This window comes from Symphalangus syndactylus, chromosome X, assembly GCF_028878055.3.
Source record: "Symphalangus syndactylus isolate Jambi chromosome X, NHGRI_mSymSyn1-v2.1_pri, whole genome shotgun sequence".
Lineage (NCBI taxonomy): Eukaryota > Metazoa > Chordata > Mammalia > Primates > Hylobatidae > Symphalangus > Symphalangus syndactylus.
This window is the reverse complement of record NC_072447.2, coordinates 21,371,820-21,387,007: the sequence shown is the minus strand read 5'-3', so window position 1 is coordinate 21,387,007 and position 15,188 is coordinate 21,371,820. Positions and strand designations below refer to the sequence as shown.

General features: G+C 39.2%; 1 protein-coding gene across 14 annotated transcripts in view; it reads right to left on the bottom strand.

Annotated features, from left to right (window-relative positions):
• Positions 1 to 15,188, bottom strand: part of STS (steroid sulfatase) — a 352,626-nt gene that overhangs the window by 193,754 nt on the left and 143,684 nt on the right. For all 14 annotated transcript variants that reach the window (XM_063635331.1, XM_055269311.2, XM_063635339.1 and 11 more), the window contains one exon: positions 2,844 to 2,981. In XM_063635331.1, the coding sequence (XP_063491401.1) occupies positions 2,844 to 2,981 (138 nt within the window). The remainder of the gene's footprint in view (positions 1 to 2,843; positions 2,982 to 15,188) is intronic.

The following is a 15,188-nucleotide window of genomic DNA, read 5'->3' as shown; positions in this document are numbered from 1 at the left end:
AAATTCCAGGCACCTAGCTAGCTTTGAAAAGTAAATGAGCAACTGATAAGCAAGAAGGTAATCATAGAGTAAAATAATAGACAAGGAAGTCAGAGCCATAAAATGTTTGGTTCCCTGTAATAACTACAGATAACACTTTAACATATGTCCCATAGTTGTTTTTCAGAAAGTGGACCCCTTCCAAATGGAAAATGCCATCTGCTGGCACCTAGGCTCCAGGTAAAGAGGATCTGAGGACTGAACTCTGACTGACATTCTTTGTTCCAAATTTCTTCCCAAGGGGCCTGGAGGAAGCCATGCCCACAGGCCAGATATGTTTGTTTTTGCTGACCCCAAATTTTCAGACAAAGCTTCACTTCTTAAACCAATCGCAAATCAGGGAATCTTTGAAGCCACCTATGACCTGTGGGCGGCCTTCTTTGGGATGTCCTGCCTTTTTAGGTCAAACCAATGTATAACCTCCATGTATAGACTTATGACTTTGCCTGTAGCCTCTGCCTCCCAGGCTTTAAAAACCTTTGCTTGCAAACCACTGGGGGAGTGGAATCTTAAGTGAGAGAGGCCTCATTCTACTTGCTTGGAAGCCTGCAAGTAAACACCCTCCTTTCTCCCACTGCAAAACCTCGGTGTGGATGTTTGGCCTTACTGCGCTGGGTGAGTGGACCCCAGTTCAGCCTGGTAACACCAAGTCTTCATATATTAGGAATACATGTTTCCACTTTTTACTACTTTTAAAGTAACATGGCACACAGAGAAGGGCTGAAAGAGTGATAGCCTACTGGGGTTAATCCTGTTCAGATTAAACACACTGGTTCATTAATCAAACCCACATTACATATTGATCATGTGTCCTGCATTGATCAAGGTAACAACGAGACCTAAAGGAAGGGGCTGGAAGGAGGTCTGAGCAGCCTATGAAGGTTGTCCAGATGCACCTAACAGGCATCTTTTTGTGCTAGGTGCCAGGTAACAAAAGGTGTAGGAGACGGTTCCTGCCCCTGGGTGCTCAGCTGGTCATGGGGCTCCAGATGTGCACATAGAGATGTAAATAGAAGCGTAAGGCTTCATAAGCTACCTGCAGCCTGAGGGATAGACTACAGAGGACTATTTCTCTTTGCCTCAGGTATGGTGTAATCTGGCCTTACTGAGCTCCTTGCAGTTTGCAGAACAAGCTGTTTGCTGCTTCTCCTTCTTTCCAGCATGACAAAAGAGAGCAAGGGGTTGGAAGGGCAGAAAGAGATAGAAGGGGAGAGAGAGCAGAGGCACAGACCCACTGGTGACCTCCTTTCTAGCTGCGTCTCCTTTGCAAACATTCCTGGGAACCCCTCAGCCAAGTGAGGCTCTCCTTCCCCTTGTGCCATTAGTATCTTGTGCATGCAAGTGTTAGCGCCCTTGTCAAATTGCACTGGGTCTTCCCAGGCTTCACGTCATCATCTACCCACCCACCTACCAGCTCAACATGACTTCCTTCAGGGCAGACACCATGTTATATATGTACTGTTGTGTCTGGCCCAATGCAAGATACACAGAAGATAATCAATATTTCTAAACAAATTGATAGATAAAAGCATTCTCTATATCATCCTTTCATATCTTTGCAGGTAAACTGTGATTCACCCTCCCCTTTTGGTTCAGGCATCATCTCTTCTTGTACCTTCAACTCATATCCACTGCAGATTTGGCTGGGGAGTCCTAACCCTTAGCACAAATACACCCTTTTAGGTATCATATCACTTTATGAAATGTGCCACGGTGTGTGTCATGTAATGTCTGTCATATAAGATAGACATTAGATATGTCTAATGTATATAGACATTAAATATTAGCTATGTCTAAGTACATAAGATATGTCTAAATGTATATATTAGACAATATATATGTCTATCTTATATTGGCAGAGCACACACTATACAAGCCAGTAGCTGAGTCCATCAAATATCTCCAATGACTAGCATGATGCCCAATCCACCATGAAAGTGGCTCAGCTAATGCTGCAAAAAAAAATTTTAAAAAAGAAGTGTCAGCTCAAAATACTATCGTGGGTTCATGTAGGCAGAATAATGGTCTCCCCAAAGATGCCCTTGTCCTAATCCCTGTAACCTGTGAATATGTTACACCCCATGGCAAAAGAGACTTTGCAGATTAAGTTCATGATCTTGAGATGGGAAGATGATGTGGGATTATCCAAGTGGGCTGAACGTAATCTCAAGGGTCCTCATAAGAGGGAGGCAGGGGTGTCAGAGTAAGTGAAGGAGATGAGATTATGGAAGCAAAGATCGGACACAGACACGGAGGTTTGAAGACAATGAATTGTTAGCTTTCCACATGGAAGAAGGGGCCATGAGCCAAGGAAAGTGGGAAGTCCCCAGAAGCTGAAAAAGCCAAGGAAACAGATTCCCCCCAAGAGCTTGTAGAAGGCCCTACAGACGTCTCAATTTCAGACCAGTGAGATATCCATCTTGAACTTCTGACTTCTAGAACTGTAAGTTCATAAATTTGTTTTAAGCCCATAAGTTTGTGTCAATTTGTTACAGTAGTGACAGGAAATCTACACATAGGGGTAGAGGAATTCTTGTTTTAATCAGTTACATTATATGAGGCTGCATTTACATTTGGAGATACGTACTCTCATTCTAATGTCTTGACACAAGATGTGGGCTTTTAAATTCTGTGGGAACCAGAACAGAAATGGTCACTTTGGCCTTCCGACTGTCTCCATGACACAAGGAAGTCCTACCTATTGCAAAGTAGCAGAAGAACTATGGAAAAGCTCTAAAATCAAGAAAAAAGTGACCAGCGGATGAGCTGAGAGGCAAGAGCTTGTCCATCCCAGCATTTCTCACCTTTATAGATCCCATTACTTCCGCCATGAATTTCTCCTTTGGAAGACACTTCTTCTACATGTGCTCCCTGGTCTGATGTGAAGTAGATGAGGGTATCATTAGCCAATCTCAGCTCATCCAGAAGGTTCAAGATCTGCCCTGGAGGGGAAAAAGACTCCATTTAAAAATAATGCATATTCACAAAGCAAATGGAGATGGTTGCCCACTCAGTGGGTAGCTAATTTCTCAAGGTGGAAGTAAATGTTCTTACATATTGGAGTTTATCCCAACATGAGACATGATGCAATCAAGACTGGCTGTGGCTGGGTTCTTAGAATAGACACCAAGATTCACTGACTTGAGTGCCATTTAGAGGCACCATTTGAACCTCTGGGTATCATGAAGTGATTCTGCAGGGAGACCTGAGAAAGTATTCTAAAAGTACCAGGTTCATTGATGGAGAGCCACTTGGAGGCAGGTGCCAGAAGAAAGAAGCTGAAAAGTTGTTCTCACCAGCTGGTGTTGGCCCTAAGGCTATAAAGAAGTCTATCATTTTTCCTTATTGGATGGGAAAACTAAACCAGTGATGTTCCTCTTATGTGAACAAATATGTATATAGATATTTTATGAGAATATTCTCTTTTAAACTGATGGTAGATACCCAAATCTAAACTCTCCCTCACATGAATATCAATATTCCTCATTGATAGAGAAATAACCAGGAGTTATTCCCCAAGTCTAAACTGTCCATCACAAATATCAACATTCCTCCTGACCTCACCTTCTTTCCCCAAAACTAACATTGTATACCACCTCCAGATAACCCCTCAAAAAATAATAGCAACAACAATAATAATAACATAATTGCTACCCTCTGTTGAGCACTGTCTACATGTAGAGAATTTTATTACATATTGTCTTGTTTAGACCACACTGAACCCTATGAGTAAATAGCACTAGCTTCATTTCATGGGTAGAGCAACAATGCTGTAAAAGGGCGATTTGTTCAAGTTCAGATAGTTAGGAAGTGGGAGAACCAGAAAGTAAGAATTAAATCTGATTGAAAACTCAGAATGCTCAAATCCTGAACAGGTGAATAGATAGACTCAGTGAGAATCACAGAGGAGTAAAAAGTACACCAGAGAAAAAAAACTTGTAGAGACATATCCTGAAATACCCGTAGATGAAATGGAGGTGGTGAAGAACATGATAGCTGCTGTCTTCTTCAAAAGAATGCAGGACAAGAATAAATAAGTATGGGATATAGATTCAACAAGATTAGCCAGGAGTTAATAACTGTTAAGTATAAGTGAAGGGCATATGGAGGTTTAACTGTACTATTCCATTTCTGCATATGCTTATAATTTTCTGCAAGAAAAAAATAGAGGAAAGTTGAAGTTTGAAGAAGGAGCTGAAACACGGACTTTCTGATTAGGAAGCTATCACCCAGCTCTCAAATCAGCAGACAATGATGGGCAAACTAGAGGTATACAATGTACAATTTCCACAGGGCTCTACATAGTCATATGCTGCTTATTTAATTTAATAAGTCAGTGCGTACTGCTAGGCTTTGATTGGTATATTAGAGCCTGACTCCATTTCTTAATGTTTGAGTGCTAAGAGTTTTTAAGCCTCATCTCTCCCTCTTTTGCTCGTGCCACGCAGGCTGATAAGAAATCCTGGGCGCTCCCTCCTTCACTGCCGGTGGGAGGATGGAACTATGCAAGCCCCTGTCTGCATGCAAGAGACCCTTATCCTAGCCCCAAGTACTAATCGCCATAACAGCAGAATCCGTTTCTTTTCCAAGCTCTCTCAAGCTATTTTTTCTACTGGTTTAGTAACCTGCTGGATTAGTCTGTTCTCACGTTGCTAATAAAGACACACCCGAGACTGGGTAATTTATAAAGAAAAAGAGGTTTAATTGACTCACAGTTTCACGTGGCTGGGAAGGCCTCACAATCATGGCTGCAGGCAGGAGAGAGAGCCAGCCAAGCGAAAGCGGAAACCCCTCATAAAACCATCAGATCTTGCGAAACGTATTTATTACCATGAGAACAGTATGGGGGAAAATCTGCCCCATGATTCCATTATCTCCCACCGGGTCCCTCCCACAACAAGTGGGCATTATGGGTGCTACAATTCAAGATGAGATTTGGGTGGGGACACAGCCAAACCATATCACCTGCTCTCCTCAGAAAGCCACGTTATAAGAGTAATAAGCCTTTTCATATCCTCTTAGTGTGTGCATGCTGTCACTGGTCTCGACATGGGAATCAAATTTTGGGTGGGCTCTTAGTCACACTAGGATGTCCACAACAACTGATATTCTACAATGGCCCCAAGCATCCTCTGCGGTAGAAATAATTAAATATAGGACTTGGAACACATCCTATCCAGCGGGTAGATCACACCCTGCAGGGCCAGACCCTTCGCTCCAGGTTGCACTCACACCTACTTGGTCCTGAAAAGGGGAAGGAGAGGGACTGCAGAGTGAGATGCCCATGGAGGTGGCAGAGATGATTTCTGATGCAAAAGCAACAACCAAGTCATTTGTGCAAGGCATATTTTTGCTATTTGATTGCAAGTGCCACGGGCTAGAGTATGTTCAATGTTTCTCAATTTTTAACTCAAATGATAAACATTCCCAGAACCCACACCATATATGTAAATGTCATACTCAGAACCAAAAAATAAGACACCCGAGGGCCATTTTAGCAATTTGTCTCCCATGATAAATCATGATGAGGCAGACATTTATTATGGTGTTATCTGGTGCAGTTAAGCAAACCACCTGTGCTCTGGGGCTTGGGGTTGTTTGGCTGAGACACTAATTTAAGCCTAATTACTTTGAAAATGGTAATTAGCTTAATGAGTTGAAATAGAAGGAAGCAATAAGGCGCTATAACCCCCGTTTATACTTTGAAAGAAAAATGCCCCCTTTTGCTCATACAACAACCTCTGTGTAAAATAACTCAGATTAGGCAGGTAGCAGAGGACTTAGGAATTTGCTTCCGTGTATTGTAGTTAGTATTTAGTGAAGGGCATATGACCATACACCCTCCTTTGAAACAAAATTCATCTTTCTATATGTAGAAGTATCTGCACAAAGAAAATGCTGCAAGGAAATTTCCTATAAAAATGTGTCTCCTGTAATAATTCATGTGCACACAAAAACCCACACACAAATATTTATACCACGTCTATTTATAATCGCCAAAACCTTGGATGCAATGAAACTGCCCTTCAGTAGTTGAATGGATAAACTGTGGTACATCCAGACAATGAAAGATTATTTCAGAGCTAAAAAGAAATGAGCCATAAAGCCATGAAAAGCACAGAAGGATCTTAAAATATTTCTAAGTGAAAGGAGTCAATCTGAAAAGGCTACATACTGTATGATCCCAGCTATGGGACATTCTGGGAAAGGCAAAGCTATAGAGACCGTAAACAGATCAGTCATCACCGTGGGCTTGGGAGAAAGGAGGGATGAGGAGGCGGAGCACAGAGGATTTTGAGGGCAGTGAAACTACTGTGTATGATCCTGTAATTGTGGATCCATGCCATTATACCTTTGTCCAAACCCACAGAACATACAACACGAAGAGTGAACCCTAATGGAAACTATGGACTTCAGTTAATCACAACTTATCAATGTTGGCTCAGTTGTAACAGATATACCACACGAATACATAATATATATAATAAGGAAACTACGTGCAGGGGAGAGTGTATGAAAACTCTTTACTTTCTGTTCAGTTTTTCTGTAAACATAAAACTGCTCAAAAATAGTCTATTATTTTTGTTGTTTTTGAGACAGGGTCTTACTCTGTCTCCCAGGCTGAAGTGCAGTGTCACAATCATGGCTCACTGCAACCTCTACCTCTTGGGCTGAAGTGATCCTCCCACCTCAGCCTCCTAAGTAGCTGGGACTACAGGTGAGTATCACCATGCCAGGCTATTTTTTTTTTTTTTTTTTTTTGTATTCGTTGTAGAGATTGGGTCTCAGTTTGTTGCCCAGGCTGGTCTCAAACTCCTGGGCTCAGGCAATCCCCTTGCCTCAGCCTCCTTCTGTTACTTTTTTAAATGCCTTTCAAATGCAGTTTTGACTCCTAGACTTCCTCATGCATTCATTCAACATGGATTTATGAAGTGCCCACCTTACACGGGCTGTGTGCTAAAGGCTGGGGTGCCACAGAGTTTTTCAGGGACAGCTCTTATCCCCAAAGCCAAGGCCAGCTACATCCTACTTACAGTTTCTCCTCTTGCCTATTTTTAACTCCAGACAAACTTACAGCTGCATTTATTATGCAGATTCTCTCAACTGAAATATCCTGCATCCTTCCCCATCTTAATACTTCTTCCTGGATATTTCCTCCAAATTCCAATATTTCAAATGACCATGATATTTAACATGTCCTCATCAAAGTTTCTTCTTCGTTGCCTAGAGTGATCACTTTCATTAAAGTGCCCAATACAACTGGGCTGGGATTAGTACAAGAGAAAGTAGCTGAGGTTGCCATGCATGTATGCATGGTAGAATATTTAGCTCAACTTCCTGAGAAATGGTCAGATTTCTAATTTCCTTTCAGCCCATTCTTTCCCAAAAGATACAGTCTGGATCCCATACTACTTAGGTCTTAAGCCAGAATCTCATTTGTAAATCCCAGAGCCCATTCAACATTTAATTTTTTATAACATTGATCCTACAAAGGTCTAACATGTTTCCCTCCTAAACACTGTGAACAGAAATCTCCCATGAGAACAAATGCTGCTGTATTATTTTTGCTTTCAGAGCAGCTATTATAAATTAGAGGTCTGCAAATATTATTTCTCAGTAACGTTGTCAAGATATAATGACACTGATTTACATAGAGTGATAGTTTTGAATTGCCGATGGTGAGCTGCATTATAGCTTGTAAACAAAATGTTCTATCTCCAAAGCTTTCTCCCTTTGTTTTCTGAATGAAACAAATATAGAAAATAAGCCATTTCAAGAGCACTTTGTTATTTAACTGGAGATAACAAGAACAAGCTTATCAATGTGAGGGCTTCCTAACCAGACCTTTTGCAGTCCCAAAGAAGAAACCTTGGAAATGCAAAAATCTGGCTCCTTCCTCTGTCAAGTGTGGATGTGGGTTGCAGAGGAAGCCTAAATTCTAGAAAGTTCTGTCATTCCATTTATTTAGCCCACAAACAAGCACTAAGCTACTATTAAGAGTCAGGCACTGAGCTACAAAGTGCAGAGAGAGAAGGGTTTCAAACATGAAAGCAGAATTCGAGGTCTTAGGTGAGTGAGGTGCCATAGCATAGGACTAAGTGCTAAAGTTCTTGCTTCTAGGTCCTGACTTAAGCAGAGTTGGTTTGAAACCCAAGTCTCTGGCTTCTCACTGGGATCCTCTGCCACTAAGTCAGAGGTGATAATGGATAACAGTAGGGGGTTGCTGTGGAAAAAAGAATGAGGAATTCCACCCAAAACTCTTCATCCTTGACTGGCGGTACAGGGAGTGCTCACTGTTCCTTAACTTTACAATGGAGTTAGAACCTCAGCTTGCCTCACCAAAGCCTTATCATTTTAGTTCATTTCACTTTGCCTTTTCTTCTACAAGGTAGGTACACTCAGACAGAATACTGGAGCAAAGTGCTATGAAGTCACTGTATATATATGAAAGTTATACTTTTGGAAGCATTAGGCTCATTAAATATAACATAGATATGTTTTATATTATATATATAATACACACATATATGTATATATGTTTTATATTATATATGTATATATACACTTTTATATAAACATATACAAAATTATATATTTATACATATATTATATAATAAATTTATATAGAATGTTATAATTTTATAAGTATACATGTAAATTATGTTTTATAATTATATTTCTATATTTAATATAATTATATATTTATTATGTTATTTATATACTTACATATAATTTATAATTATAAATTTTATAATTATATATAATTATGCATAATTAAATAAATTATATAAAATTTATATATTTTATATAATTATATATTTATATGTTATATTTATGTACTTTATATATAAATTTTAATTACACAATTTATATAGAAATCATAACTAAATATATACTTATACATGTTATATACATATAACATAGCTATTATAAAATAATTTTTATATAAATAATATATATTTATTATTTATATATAAATATATATTATTTTATATAATATTCATATATAAAACATATGTGTTTTATTTTTATATCACATATGATAGATAGATAGATATCCCCTTAAATATGCACCCACTGTTAATAATTAAGAAAGCCTCTTCACTTACTCAGTGTAACTCCAGGGCACAATGGTACCCTAAAGTCTCCCTGAAGCTATTCTGGTGAGCAAGTTACTCCTATATCTGACCAACAGAGATGGCAAGACTCCAGTATTTCAGCTAAAGCTAGAATTTTAAGATAGATAAGAGTTGCAATAATTGTACCACCTGGGGTGGCTATGACTCTCTGCTGGCCATATAAAATGCCAGGTGTTACTTCAGGGATGTGGCCTTTGGAGCGTTATTCTCATGCTCTCCTGAACCATTTGTGGAGTGGCACAGAGAAATTCTGCTGTCACTAGTCCTAGAAAGGGAATTCTTTGTTAGGATTAGAAGTAACACCAATGTCCCATACATCAGGGTATATCTGTCACTGCACAAATAGGTGTATCATCTCCAGTTTGATACAATGTCCATTTCATATAGGTGAATTCAATCTAGTACTTCTTCCTGAAATAAATGGTCAAGATTTCCAAAACTTTAGTCCTAATTTCCTCCATCCATATGGAGCTCAAGGGACCCTTCGGATCAGACATTGGAAAGCATATGATTTATCTACAGTATAAAATCAAATCTAAAAGTTTATACATAAAAGAAAAATAGTATAGGACCAAAATAAAAAGGCATAAAGTTGATAATCTGCATTTTGTATGCTGGTTGAGATACAAAAGTGATGTGCTGTCTTTTGGGGGTTTTATTAAGAAAGTCTTTCCTACCTACTCAATGTAACTGCAGGGAATATTGGTGTTTGTATGGCTTTTCCCTTTTTTTCAAGAGAAGAATGCAAAATGGCATAACAGTTAAATAGGGGAAGTTGTGCTCTGCTGTACTCAACATGGATCGAATGCAATTCCTGCATAAAAGGTCATCTGGGATTCAATCAGTCAAATGCCAAGTGGACAGCAAGGTCTAAGGAGGGCACTGGAAATGAAACTCTTGCAGGAGAGTTGCAGGAACTAAGGAACTGGGAGGTAGACGGTGAACTCCAGCACATACTGTATCTACTTCCTGAATAAGAAGAGAAGAGTGGCTCCTATCTCCCCTAATGACTGAGCAAGAGACAAGGGACTCAAACTTCTGCCATGGGCAGTTTATGTTGAATGCAAATTTGTCTGCCTTAAATAGATGATGGAGAATCATCCTCTCTGAAGTTCTTGGATTAGAGGATAAATTCCTCTTTGACAGTGATGGGTGGATGTACCCAATGCAAGATCTTCCCATTCAACTAGAGTCACTACATCCATTAATTTGTGTATCATCATGCTTTTTATTAATTTACTCACTTTCACATGTCATAACTTAACATAAAAATTTCATTCAAAACATGTTAAGAAGACATCCCTAATCATTTTTGAAATAACTATGGAAAAGTAAGCAAATGTGATATTCAGAAACTGATGAGATTAACTTACACAATTTTTTAAAGAATTCTGCTGGTTGAACCAAACTAACACACAAGACCTTGTACTTAGCATATAGGTTTCACAGTGTAGTCACCTTATATATCAATGTTCCTTGAATTTTAATTGGCTAATTCATGACCACGCTAAAATGAAGGTTCTGATTCAGTAAACCTAGAGTGGGGATCTGAGAATTTCTAAAAAAAAAAAAAAAAAAAAAAAAAAAAAAAAGCTCTTACATAATTCTGATGGTACCTGCCCAAGAACCACACTTGGAGAGGAAAGGTTACCTGTGACTAAATGCTTAATCAATGTTGACATATAAAAAGGGATGGCTGGAATTTCACAGATCTCAGTAACTATGCTCATAATGAGACTTGGCTAGTTTCAGACAGTTTGACACATAACTTTCAAACATAGTAAATAATCATACTATGCATATAATCGGAATTATTAGGGTACTTAATACATGGAAAACTGTAAGAGTGAAATGTCGCCATTCTACAGATAACCCTGTCTTCACTTGACTGGGTTTCCCTGTTTGGTTTGTTTCTGAGTTCATATTGTCCCCTGGCAATTAATTCTTATTTTGTGTTGTACCTGGTTGTTGTGATAATGTTGTGACTTCCTCTATTAAACCCATCTTTGCCCTAATGGCAGTCGTAATGTGTGATTTACCCTCCTGCACTTGCATCTGCTCTCACCATCTGGGATGCCTTCATGGCTCTACTCCACTATTTTCTTGGATTAACAATAACTTGTGTGTTTTCCAGGGTGTTGCATTTGCTGGAAATAATTTAAATAACTCCAACTTGTTCTCATGTTCATGGAGCACACCAGTGTTTTCCTGCATAGATGGGGAAAAGGTGCGGGGAAGAACAAAGTCATTGTACCTGTTATGTGGAACTATACTCCGGTGTCTGGGAGAAGACCCAAAGTCAGCATGCCTGTAGCTCAAGAGAAGCCACTTTGGACATTGTTTCCATAGGGTTATCGACATCACAATAGAGTGGTTTCCCTGTGCCATGGGCATTCAGACTAGCAGGACATGTTTTGAAAGAGCAGAGTTCAAAGTGAGCACACTGTCTTTCAATTCTTGATCCAGCAATGCCATTGTATTTCCTGGACTTTCTCTTCTTGCAAAAGATAGAGATCGGGTAGTTGGGTACAGCCATTTGCTGTTTGCTATGGCCATCAGCTGAACTTGCCCTGGGAGGTGACCCAGCCTGTGCCATGGAGTAGGAGGTTGCACAGATGCTCACTGCATCATTTCTATGACAGAAGTCAATGCAAAGCTCCGGACACAGATCAGCCAGAACTTCTCCAGCAATATCCAACTGGAGGTGCAACCTTAAACCTCCAGACTGAGCCACAAGGGAGGGAGGACTGTGAGTCGAGAATGGCCAGAGGCTGTGAACAATGGGAAACAAAGCCCTTCAGAATTCTTCATATTTATGATGTTCTACCACACCATTGAGACTCATGTTCATGATACACCTAGGTCTTTCCATTGGATTTTACCATCTCTAAAGCTGACGATACAAAATTGAAAATGATGTTTTCCTTTGCTGACACCTTGTACATCAGTCACAGGTCCAAGCCTTTCTTTCTGCTTGAATTAAAACATGGACAGATTGATTAACGCCTTGGTAAACTCATCTTTTATGTTTTGCAACCTCCTTAATCCATGTAACCTTAGTTTGCCAGTCACAGCTTCTTTGCAATATCCTCCTAACTCCAGGGTGATCTGTTTGCTTTATGTGGGTAAGTCCCACTTACGGTGTTAGTCGAGAGAAGCAGTTCTTTCCCCAAGATCCTTAATACCAATGCTATTGGTGGGCCCTTCTAGGGACCGTGGGTCCTACCAGAGATATCTTAAATATAAGGTGAGCTAGTAATAAAAAAGATAAGATGGTGCAAATATCTGCTTAGTTTTCCATCATAGACGTTTTCTCATCTATGCTTTTTCTATTCAGTGTAATGGAGGTATAGGCACATTTTAAGCAAAGATGCTTTACACATCTGTGGAAAGAAAAGTAATCATAACAATAATGATAATAATAATGATAGCAGTTACCATTTATTGAGCCTGTCTTGCAAGCCAGGCACTATGCTCACTACTCTAAATATATTAATTCATTTAATCCAATTAATTAATTCAATTATTTCAAGCAGGCTGAATAAATTCATGGAGGAGGAATGTTCCACTAGATTTTTTTGACTGAGCTATAATTGGGCCATGACTTTAAAGCAACAGGTATTCAACTGTAGTCCTGACCCCTAATTTTGACCTCACTTTTCAAATATACACATTGGTATTCAGTGAAGTATTATTTAGAATACAGCTTTAACTCAAACTCATGGATTCTAATGTCTTTCCTTTCTATGCCTTGAAAGATTTAACTAGCAAAATTAAATGTGCTTGGAATGGTTAGATGGCAGAAAAAGTATTACCCAAAACACCCTTGTAGTACCCATAGCTTCTACTGTCCTCCACATCCCTTGTTTAATTTTGAACCCAGACATCTTTATAGTATCTGAGGCAAACTCAAGAACTCAGGACTTGATGGAATACTAGAATACAGGAGTGAGAAGAAAACTGTCAGAGGCCATTGGTCCAAACAGGCTTGTCTTATACACAACCTGCAGCTCCAGAGCAGGAGACTCTCCCCAGCAACCAGGTAGGTCTACTGTCTGAATTCAATTCACAATCCAGAACTCTTCTCATGCAGCCAAGAAGCTCTATAGTGTAGTGGCTGTTGGGCAATCCTGACACAAGTTGCTCAACCTACCCAAATTTTGCTTTGTTGCCTTTAAACCAGAGGTGATGTGTTTAGAGATGTGACTAAAATAGACTAAATGCTTTTGCATTTTAGCTATTATAAGTCTTAAATGTTTATTATTATTGTGGTGCAATTGTGTTGCTGCTAATTATTGATAGTATTCAGATGCTCTCATGTACTTTTACTAATCCCATCTGAATTAACTAGCCAAATGGTCTTTTAATGGTCATCCCATCATGACAATTTTAGCATGGTCATGATAACTGATAACTTGATTCTTTGATAATTTCTTATGGTATCTTCTTGGAAGATACCATAATAAATGGAAGATACCATGGAAATGACAGAAATAATTTATAAGACAACATTAAACACTATTAATTTTAATTTGAGATGCAAATTCCAGGTAAGATAATATTACTTTCAGGCTCAAGAACCTGAAATTAGGTTTGCAGATGTTTAAACATGGCAACATCATTATAGACTTGATAAGACTCAGAGATTAATGATTTATAAGCTAAATTAATGTAGAGGACCAAAATCAATACTGTATACAATGGATTTTCAACTATGTACTACAGTTAAAAGTTTTTTTTGGCTCTCCAGGCCTACCTTGGTCTGGCCACAATGCCCTTACCCCATCTCTCTCAAATTTTATTTTTTTAAATTTATTTTAGAGATGGGGTCTTACTTTGTTGTCCAGGCTGGAGTGCAGTGGTGCAATCATAGCTCATTGCAGCCTCAAACAGCTGGTCTCAAGCTACCCCTTCTTCTATTTTTCCTGCTATGTACTGTTTCCATCTGTAATCTGAGGTTGCAAAAACCTCTTTCTGCAAAGTTTACTATTTTGTCACAAATGCAGATTTACTGGAAACTCAAATAGAAAGTGGAGAGAGAAGAAAAACATATACAATGTCTACATATCCTTCATTCTTGCTGCACTGTTGTTGTCACTGGGTTTTCTGATACCCTGGTTTACTTTGAGTTTTCCATATGGGTGTAACTGAGGCATACATTTAAAATCAAGAATAGGATGATGGAAGAAAAAAAATGCCATTTTCAAAGATGTGGATTCACCTGCAAGAGCAAAGGATTTAACATTAATGCCATTGAAAGCATGCTATATTCTGACTACAGCACATATGGGGAATATCAAATTAGTAGGCAAATGGGTCGCACAAAGAATCATTGAGGAATTCAGTGGAAAATAACTCCAGTACTGCCACTCATACCAGATAGTCGAGGGGAGGCAATGAAGAGTTTCTCATCTTTATGTCCCTAGTGTCCTTGCCTTGTCTTTAATCATACTTCAGTTCTTGATACTGGCTTTATGTAGAAGTTCCATTCCTCAACTCTTTAAAAAGTGCCAAGTAAAGAAGTCCAATAAACATTTTTGTGGGGCTCATGTTCAGGGGCATGAACAGTTCAACTATCACACTCCAGGAGGCTGCCCAAGGGCACAGAAGTCTAACCCGGAAGTAGAGATGGCAACTGAGAGCCAATGAGGCTTGTTGCATTGAATTAGTGTTTAGACAGCAGTCACCTAGAAAGTCATTCTTCTCCCTCCCAAAACAGAGGCAAGTCCTGCCACCCTACCCACTCTTGCTTTAAAAGCACGAAGAGAAACCAATGCCAAATATCAGGCAACTGACATTGAGACAGTGTGGTACCAGTACCATGCTGTTTTGGTTACTGTAGCCTTGTAATATAGTTTGAAGTCAGGTAGCGTGCACTGGAAGAGATGACCTTGCCCAGTGACCTCCATCTTCAGTCCTAACTAGGCTGGTTCAGTGGCAAAGTGAGAAGAGTATTCCTTGGAATACTCTTAAATTAAGAAATGCTTCAAGCAGGACTCTGATGCAATT